At 47.2% G+C, this 10,198-nt stretch overlaps 1 protein-coding gene across 1 annotated transcript; it reads left to right on the top strand.

The window, feature by feature from the left end:
• Positions 1-244: 244 nt before the first annotated feature.
• Positions 245-9,867, top strand: uevld (UEV and lactate/malate dehyrogenase domains; the record flags this gene model as incomplete). Its single annotated transcript, XM_080544991.1, has 12 exons — positions 245-286; positions 563-647; positions 909-974; positions 1,394-1,557; positions 3,884-4,025; positions 4,410-4,504; positions 5,694-5,799; positions 7,094-7,264; positions 7,639-7,803; positions 8,384-8,471; positions 9,313-9,436; positions 9,703-9,867. 12 exons carry the CDS (start codon positions 245-247, stop codon positions 9,865-9,867), a joined length of 1,413 nt encoding a protein of 470 aa, XP_080401117.1.
• Between the last annotated feature and the right edge of the window lie 331 nt (positions 9,868-10,198).

The raw sequence follows: 10,198 nt of genomic DNA, 5'->3' as shown, positions 1-10,198 counted from the left end.
ATTATGAAAGAAGGTACAACCATTACTATTCGGTTGCGGTCTTCTGTCATTGAAGAAGTACCTCTCGGAAAGCGAGTGGCTGTGCTGCACCAGTCCCTTCCGGCTTGCCGTACACAGGAGAAACAAACAGCTGGCACGCCCCTTTTCTTAGTTTGCGGAAGTGTGTGTGAAGTGAAGTGATGCGGCAGACCTGAAGTCCTTCATCTTCATCTTCATCTGACTAGTCATCACCAGATCAGACGAGATGAACCTGAGCTCAGAGGCCATACAGAGGATCCTGTCAAAGGTTTGTGTTGGGAACGTCTTTCTTTATTAACGTCAACTTAGTTTAGGAGCTCATGTCCATGTTACACCAGCGTGTCTGAACTTCATCTGGTTACCTCAAACATGTCAGATAGCCAAGGACAGAAGGACAGGTTAGACCAGCTTCTCTTCCGAGGAGGAGACCACCGCTGTGATCACGGCCAGGGATGTATATATATATATTATATGTGTGTCACGTGTTTTCAATGAAGCTCACCTTCCTCCTTCCTCTTCCTCCCCCCTCTCTCTTCATCATCAGTACAAGTTTCGGGATGTTGGTACTGAGGAGCTGCAGAAGCTCCACCGGGCTCACCCGGGGATCAGACCCGCCACGGGCACCTACAGTAAGACTGTCAAACACATATACACTGATACAGTAAGACTGTCAAACACATATACACTGATACAGTAAGACTGTTGCTGTTATAGCCCACATATACACTATATATACACTGCACATTGTGTTCTGATAAACGTGTTTGCCTGCCACAGTCAGCCTGGTTAAACAACGTGTTTAATAGTCATGAATGGACGCATCATTGACTGTGTTGGAGATGAGAACAGGTTCTAACTTCAGGCCTCTTGTCTCCTATGTTCCACACCAGCTTTCACTGACGGCACCCAGAAAGATCTGCTGAAGTTGATTGGGAACATCCCTGTGGAATATGAAGGTGAGTCTGCTGCTCAAACACCCGCCCACAGAGCATTGGCTCGTGATTTCACCCATTCCAAGATCTCAGTGATCATTTCTTCAAAGACCTATGCCTGTAGGAATGTCAGCCCCCTAGAATATAATATCATATATGCAGTTTAGCAGACTGCTTTTATCCAAAGCGACTTACATTGCAGTGAGTGCATACATTTTTCACTATGGTCCCAGTGGGAATTGAACCCACAATCGAAGTGTTGTTAGCGCCATGCTCAGGACCATGGGGCACAGCTAGAAAATGCACTGAGCAGCATATACCTTATGTGTTGCCATATGTGATATGTTTTGGTACATGTCGGATGAACAAAGCTACTACCTAGACATCCCTCTGATGGCATGTTGATGTTGCACAGTCGGTCCAAACCCTGTTTGTTTCCCCAGGTCGCTCATACAACCTGCCCATCGTTTTGTGGCTCATGGACTCCTTCCCCTTCACCCCCCCTATCTGCCTCCTGCGGCCCACCCAGAACATGGTCATCAGGGTGGGCAAGCACGTAGACGTAGGCGGGCGGATCTACCTGCCTGCCCTTCACAACTGGGACTACGTAAGAGAGCATGCTACTTCTGTTCACGTCAGGGACGTCAGGGACATACGGTCAGGGACATGCGGTCAGGGACATACGGTCAGGGACATACGGTCAGGGACGTACGGTGAAAGATGTGAAAGGCTGTTGTGTCTGAACTCATGAGAGGGCCGTGAGGTGCTGCTTTAGTCTAGGACTGGATGTCTGACTCAATGTGCAGTAGACTCTTAAAGTAGATTTAGTCTGTCGCAGGGCCTTACCCCCAACCCCTCCTCCTAACACTGAGGGCCTTACCCCCAACCCCTCCTCCTAACACTGAGGAGCAGAGAGGCATCAGATCCCATTAATTAGTGGACTGCACTTTAATCACGTTAATTCATGTTAATAGTGTTATTAGTGTTAATAGTGTTTTTAGTGTTAATTTGTGTTATTGTGTTATTCGTGTTAATTAGTGTTAATAGTGTTAGTTAGTGTTATTAATGTTAATTGGTATTAATTAATGTTAATAGTGTTAGTTGATGTTATTAGTGTTAATTAATGTTAATAGTGTTAGTTGGTGTTATTAGTGTTAATGGGATTAATTAGTGTTATTAGTGTTAATTAGTGTTAATGGTGTTAGTTAGTGTTATTAGTGTTAATAGTGTTAGTGACTCCAGTGGGGATCAAAGCCACTGTAACAAGTCTGTTTATGAAGTAAATAAAGTCATATTATGAATATTATTCATTTACAGTAGTGGATGACTATAACATGTCTCCTCTCTTCTCCGTTGCTGCTGTCCCGTCTCTTCTTCTTCTAATGAGAATCATAATAAGATGTATTCATATAGCACCTTTCATACATAAGAATGCAGCTCAAAGTGCTGTACAATACAGTGCTTTTTCTCCCGTCATGAAAACACTCTGGCAGAGTTAGTGTTAGTGGCTCTGGCAGGGCATAATAGACTCACTGAGAGATGTGCTGTTATGGCTACATTCTTTCTTTATCGAATCTATTTCTTCCTCTCTTCTCCTCTCTTCTCCTCTCTTCTCTTCTCTTCTCTTCTCTTCTCTTCTCTTCTCTTCTCTTCTCTTCTCTTCTCTTCTCTTCTCTTCTCTTCTCTTCTCTTCTCCTCTCCTCTCTTCTCTTCTCTTTTCCTCTCCTCTCTTCTCTTCTCTTCTCTTCTCCTCTCTTCTCTTCTCCTCTCCTCTCCTCTCTTCTCCTCTCTTCTCCTCTCCTCTCTTCTCTTCTCTTCTCCTCTCTTCTCTTCTCCTCTCTTCTCTTCTCTTCTCCTCTCTTCTCTTCTCTTCTCTTCTCCTCTCTTCTCTTCTCCTCTCTTCTCTTCTCTTCTCTTCTCTTCTCTTCTCCTCTCTTCTCTTCTCCTCTCTTCTCTTCTCTTCTCTTCTCCTCTCTTCTCTTCTCCTCTCTTCTCTTCTCTTCTCCTCTCTTCTCTTCTCCTCTCTTCTCTTCTCTTCTCCTCTCTTCTCTTCTCTTCTCTTCTCCTCTCTTCTCTTCTCCTCTCTTCTCTTCTCTTCTCTTCTCTTCTCTTCTCTTCTCTTCTCCTCTCTTCTCTTCTCTTCTCTTCTCCTCTCTTCTCTTCTCCTCTCCTCTCTTCTCTTCTCCTCTCTTCTCTTCTCTTCTCCTCTCCTCTCTTCTCTTCTCCTCTCTTCTCTTCTCTTCTCTTCTCTTCTCTTCTCTTCTCCTCTCTTTTCTTCTCCTCTCTTCTCTTCTCTTCTCTTCTCCTCTCCTCTCCTCTCCTCTCCTCTCTTCTCTTCTCCTCTCTTCTCCTCTCTTCTCTTCTCTTCTCTTCTCTTCTCCTCTCTTCTCTTCTCCTCTCTTCTCTTCTCTTCTCTTCTCTTCTCTTCTCTTCTCCTCTCCTCTCTTCTCTTCTCCTCTCCTCTCCTCTCTTCTCCTCTCCTCTCTTCTCTTCTCTTCTCCTCTCTTCTCTTCTCCTCTCTTCTCTTCTCTTCTCCTCTCTTCTCTTCTCTTCTCTTCTCTTCTCTTCTCTTCTCTTCTCCTCTCTTCTCTTCTCTTCTCTTCTCCTCTCTTCTCTTCTCCTCTCCTCTCTTCTCTTCTCTTCTCCTCTCTTCTCTTCTCTTCTCCTCTCCTCTCCTCTCTTCTCTTCTCCTCTCTTCTCTTCTCCTCTCTTCTCTTCTCTTCTCTTCTCTTCTCTTCTCCTCTCCTCTCCTCTCCTCTCTTCTCTTCTCTTCTCCTCTCTTCTCTTCTCCTCTCTTCTCTTCTCTTCTCTTCTCTTCTCTTCTCTTCTCTTCTCTTCTCTTCTCCTCTCCTCTCCTCTCCTCTTCTCTTCTCTTCTCTTCTCTTCTCCTCTCCTCTCCTCTCCTCTCCTCTCTTCTCTTCTCTCTCCCACAGCCCAAGTCGTCGGTGGTCACGCTGCTGTCTGAGATGATAGCCAAGTTTGAGGAGGAGCCCCCGCTGGGAACCAAACCCGCGGGGGAGAACAAAGACCCCAGTGAGCTGCTGGCCTTCGTCTCCAACCTCAACATCAATGAAGGTGGGTCTGGAGACGCCAGCCGTAGTGCAGGCACAACAATGCATCACATCTATACAGTATAGCGCTTTTCTAAGACCCCCTAAGACACTTTACAGAGAGACAAGACAGGAGGACAGAGAGAACAAGTAGGGATGTGTGGGTGTGTGGCGGGGGGGGGGAGTGGGGGGTGTGTGTGAGTACTACAGGTCAACATCATTGGCAATGGAATGGATTGGTCATGGACACAAGTCATACTGTATGCATGTGGTGTGTAGAATATGCACAGGTATGCCTCAGGGTTGAGTACTTATATGTGACGGCAACACATATATCATGTCTTTAGATAAAACAAAGGACTTGATGTCTTGCAGCCATTACATGAAGTCAATCAAACCTTGTTTCTAGGAGCAGTACGCCATCATGATCAGCCAATCAACAAAGTCACAGTCATTGGGGGGGGAGACTTGGGCATGGCGTCCGTGATGAGCATTATGGCTATGGTATTTAAACTTTCCTCTTCCTGCCAGAACGAATACTTTAGCAATAAGTCGTCAATACATCACCGCTTAGCTGTGTCTTCATTCAGGATAAACAACAGCCTCTCATACCTTACTGCTGAAGTATTCAATTATAACTCACAATACCCCACACCCTCCGAGACATCTACTACCCCCCTGTACTGTCCCTCCTGAGACATCTACTACCCCCTGTACTGTTTCTACTGAGACATCTACTACTCCCTGTACTGTTTCTACTGAGACATCTACTACCCCCTGTACTGTCCTTCCTGAGACATCTACTACCCCCTGTACTGTTTCTCCTGAGACATCTACTACTCCCTATACTGTCCCTCCTGAGACATCTACTACCCCCCTGTACTGTCCTTCCTGAGACATCTACTACCCCCCTGTACTGTCCCTCCTGAGACATCTACTACCCCCCTGTACTGTCCCTCCTGAGACATCTACTACCCCCTGTACTGTCCCTCCTGAGACATCTACTACCCCCTGCACTGTTTCTCCTGAGACATCTACTACTCCCTGTACTGTCCCTCCTGAGACATCTACTACCCCCTGCACTGTTTCTCCTGAGACATCTACTACCCCCCTGTACTGTTTCTCCTGAGACATCTACTACCCCCTGTACTGTCCCTCCTGAGACATCTACTACCCCCCTGTACTGTCCCTCCTGAGACATCTACTACCCCCATGTACTGTTTCTCCTGAGACATCTACTACCCCCCTGCACTGTCCCTCCTGAGACATCTACTACCCCCCTGTACTGTCCCTCCTGAGACATCTACTACCCCCCTGTACTGTCCCTCCTGAGACATCTACTACCCCCCTGTACTGTTTCTCCTGAGACATCTACTACCCCCCTGTACTGTCCCTCCTGAGACATCTATTACCCCCCAGCACTGTTTCTCCTGTGAGATTTTTTTTTTTTAATCTTCCTCCTTTTTTTTAATCTTCCTTCTTCTAGCACGACGACTGCCACTGGCCCCAGGCCTGAGCATAGATGACTTTTTCCTGCTATGACTGGTGGATAGATGATTCACTTACTTAAATGTATTTGTTGTAAGGCGCTTTGGAATAAGGCGTCTGCTAAATGTAGATGTAAATTGTACATTAATGCATGTACTGTATGTCTTGGGTGTCATATATCTTCTGCTCTGTCTTTCCTGTGAAGGGTAAAGTGGATAAACTGGTTTTCATCGACATCGCTGAGAGTTCAACCAAAGGCGGTAGCATGGATCTAGAAATATTCAATCTGCCAAAGGTGGAGGTTTCTAAAGGTACGTGTGTGTGTGTGTGTGGGTGTGGGTGTGGGTGTACGTGTACATGTGTGTCTGTAAGTGTGTGTACGTGTGTGTACTTACTCTCACATGCTCCGATCTGTTTAAGGATGTGGGTTGGGCCTAAATCTACTATATTTCAATGTTTTATTTATTTAACGTATTACATACACAGACACCACATTGTACAAACTATGGACTTCTTTAGCAGATGCTTTAAGCCAAAGCAACCTATGATAAGTACATTTGTCTGAGTAAGTCAGTCAAATAAAAAAAACGTCCATAACATCTGCCGCAGTCACAGTCACAGTCACAGGGCTCGAGGAACAGGGCTAGAGGAAGGATGCAGTCACAGGGCTAGAGGAAGGATGCAGTCACAGGGCTAGAGGAAGGAAGGAAGGAAGGATGCATTTTTTTTAAACCCCAAAACACTACAGTGAAGAATGTGATCACTGTTAAAGCGATGTTTCACTTCTTTAAAAATATTTCCCTGGTTTTCCCCCTGACCATAGGAGTAGTTGTCCTCACTTGGTCTCTGCTTTTACTGTTTTAAACTCTCTCCTGTTCTACTTGTTACCCTCTTATGTTTTGTTTCCTTTTGTCTTTTAATGTTTTTTATTTATATTTCTGTAAAGCTCATTATGTTGCATCTGTGTATGAAATGTGCTCTAGTAATAACGTTTGATAAAGTTCCAACAACATAACATTCCAGCTTAAGTGGATTACGACTTTTTAGTGAAGTAGGTTTTCAAACATGTAACACAGACTTCAGAAGGGGATTATGTCATCGTGAGTTGGATTGGAGTGTCTGAAGGGTGTTTTGGACATATGGTGAAAGGGGGAACAAGTTTCAACGTTGTTGAACATCAATGACACACTTGCTAGTCAAGCCAAAAGATTGCAATGTTTTGGCTTGACTAGCGAGTGTGTCATTGATTTTCAAAGTTCAAATGTATTAACATTTTTCAGAATAAAAGTCAGAACATTTGATCGCTTGCCGACTTGTTCCCCCCGTTCAATTCATTCAGCTGCTGTCACATATTTTCAGAATGAATGAATAGGGCCCTATGGGGGGGGTTGGCCCTATGGGGGGGCTCAGCCCTATGGGGGGCGCTCAGTTACAGCCAAGGTCAGGGCCAAAGCAGAAGAAAAAGGTGAAGCTTCCCTTTAAGAACCCAAATTGCTTACCGGTACTTACATTTCTGCGTAATGTCATATGTTTCATACTTCGTCATCTTAGAATGTTCTGTTTTGACTGGACGGGGTCTTTAAGGATCTTTCTCGCTGCTTGTAGATCTCTCTGCCTCTGCTGACTCCAGGGTTGTCGTGGTGACGGCGAACGCGTGGAGCAACGAGCAGTCGTACGTGAGCGTGGTCCAGACCAACGTGGAGATGTACCGGGGGATTGTCCCGGGTCTGGCCCGGCTCAGCCCCAACGCAGTGCTGCTGGTCGCCTCCCAGCCGGGTCAGAACACACACACACACACACACACACACACACACACGAACAAACAAACAAACACAACACACTACAGACTGTGAGTCTCTATAGACAGTGTGTATCCCTGTAGCGGCTAGCCTGTGTAAATCAGAGGTCAGAGGTCAACAGTCAGGTCAGCTGTTCTGTTTGAAAAAGGCAACATAGACGACAAGGCGACATAGACCACACACACACACACACACACACACACACACACACACACTAAACCCACATTCCAACATGATGGAATGGCCTCAAGTATTGTGTAGCAACTGTCTCCTCTAAATATTTCTCTCTCTCTCTCTCTTTCTCTCTCTCCGCTCTTCCTATACTGTGACCTGAACCCTGACCCCGTGCAGTGGACATCATGACCCACGTGGCGTGGAGGCAGAGCGGCCTGCCCCCGGCGCGTGTGGTGGGTGCGGGGTGTAACCTGGACTCTGAGCGCCTGTGTCACATCATGGACATCACCCTGAACACACACCGCCCCGCCTGGGTCATAGGAGAGCTCTCTGACAACAAGGGTGAACGCGCACACACACACACACACACACCCTGAACACACCGAGGGTGAGAGCTAGGGATAACTGCTGTATCGCACACAGTCTTTATAATAATAATAACTTTATTTGTATAGTGCTTTTCCTGCAAACGTTTCAGCTCAAAGTGCTTTATGTTCCATATAATAGAATAGTGTCAGGGGAGGCTGGTGGAGATAGAAATCGGAGGACGGGCTCATTGAAATGCATGGAATGGTTTTGGAATGAGGAAGTACGTGTTTGACGCCATTCCTCATTCCATTCCATGCATAACAATGAGCCCATCCTCCCATTTCTACCTCCAACAGCCTCCCCTGGTGTATGTACACTCTCTCTCTCTCTCTCTCTCTCTCTCTCTCTCTCTCTCTCTCTCTAAACCTTTCTCGCCTTTCTTTGTGGTGCAGAATCGTCCCATACACCTAAAGGGTTTCTCTGTGTTTCCTCAGAATGTAGTATTTCATGTCAGTTCACGGAAAGACTTGAATGTCACTTAAGAAGTTCACTTACTTGCATATGAATGTCTGTCTGTCATTAACATGCCAGTGCCTGTGTCTCTGTGTGGCAGTTGCTGTGTTGAGTAACTTTGCTTCGGGGGCTAGCCAACAGCCAGAGATCGCTCCAGGGTCCAACTCTACCAAACCACTGCTAGATAGGTAAGACCTGGTCACGTCTCTTCACTACACTGGCTCTCTTCAGGCTGCACCTTAACTGCTCCTCCTGAGACATCTACTACCCACCTGACACCTGCTTCCCCCTCTAAACTGTTACTCCTGAGATTTCTACTACCCCCTTGTACTGTTTCTCCAGTGTCTATTTTATTGTAGTTTATTTTATTTTATTTTGATTAATACGTTTCATACCAAATGGCGTCAGCATAGATAGAACATACACTCATTGAGCACGATATCAGGAACACCTCTACATCTTCTCATTCATGCAGGTGGTTTAATGGTTTGGGGAAGGTTTTCTTGGCACACTTTTGCAGGGCTTCTGTGGCTCAGGAGGTAGGGCCGGCGTCTAATGATCGCAAGGTCGGCAGATCGGTGGTTCGAACCCCCGCTGGCCACATGTCGAGGTGTCCTTGGGCAAGACACTGAACCCCAAATTGCTCCCAAAGAGCGGGCCGGCGCCTTACATGGTAGCTTGCCGCCGTTGGTGTGTGAATGTGTGTGTGAATGGGTGAATGAGAGGCCGTTGTAAAGCTCTTTGGAATAAGTCAGTTCATTTACAGCCTATTTGAGTATTGTCGCTGACCATGTGCGTCCCTTCATGGCCACATTGGAATCAATGCCACTAAGAATTGAGGCTGTTTTGAGTGCAAAGGAAGACCCTACCCACTGTACCCAGTGTTAGTATAGTGTTCCTAATAAAGTGTTCACCAAGTGTACACTGATGGGTGTTGTTGATAATTGATTGGGAATGACAAGGGATTTCATATGTTCCTTAGACCCAACATGGTGTCCACGCGACTGTACAGTTTCCTCCTGTGTGCAGGGCGTTTGAGAAGCTGAAGGGGCGGGGCCAGCGCTCCTGGTCCGTGGGTCTGTCCATCGCCGACATCACCCACAGCATCCTGGTGGACCGCAGGAAGACCCACTCTGTCTCCACACTGGCCCAGGTAGGTCACCCTGCACACACACACACACACACACCTGGTCACCCTGCACACACACACCTGGTCACCCTGCACAAACACACACACACACCTGGTCACCCTGAACACACACCTGGTCACCCTGCACACACACACACACACCTGGTCACCCTGCACACACACACACACACAAACACACACACACCTGGTCACCCTGAACACACCTTTATTGTGTGTGTGTGTTTTCATGTGTGTCTACGTCTCTGTGTGTGTGTTGTGGTTGGTTGCAGGGCTGGGGGGGCGTGGGGGCGGAGGTGTTCCTGAGCCTGCCCTGCGTCCTGGGGGCGGCCGGATCTTCCCGCCTGGCGGGCGTGTCCCTGGGCCCGGAGGAGGACGCCAAGCTGAGGGAGAGCGTGGCCTCCCTCTCCTCCCTCCTCACGCAGCTCAGGATGTGACCTGGGGGCGCCGGTGTCTAATGATCGCAAAGGCCGGCGGTTCAAACCCCAGCTCGTCACGTGTCGAGGTGTCCTTGAGCAAGGCACTGAACCCCTAATTGCACCGTCTATGGCGGACCCCTCGCTCAGAGCATAAAATACCAAATTCTAACAATTGACTGACAAGTTGGTTGCATGGCAATACAACTGTTATTATAATTATTGTTATATGATGCCCCGGCCAGCACACACAGCCCACTGGCCAGTGCTACTGCTGACTGACAAGGCCACCAGCCAATCAGGATTCAGAGTAGATATACGTGGCCAGAACCAGATCAAAGCATCCCTCTCT

The sequence above is a fragment of the Nansenia antarctica genome, assembly GCF_963989245.1.
Source record: "Nansenia antarctica genome assembly, chromosome: 14".
Lineage (NCBI taxonomy): Eukaryota > Metazoa > Chordata > Actinopteri > Argentiniformes > Microstomatidae > Nansenia > Nansenia antarctica.
This window is presented reverse-complemented; position numbering and strand designations above follow the sequence as displayed.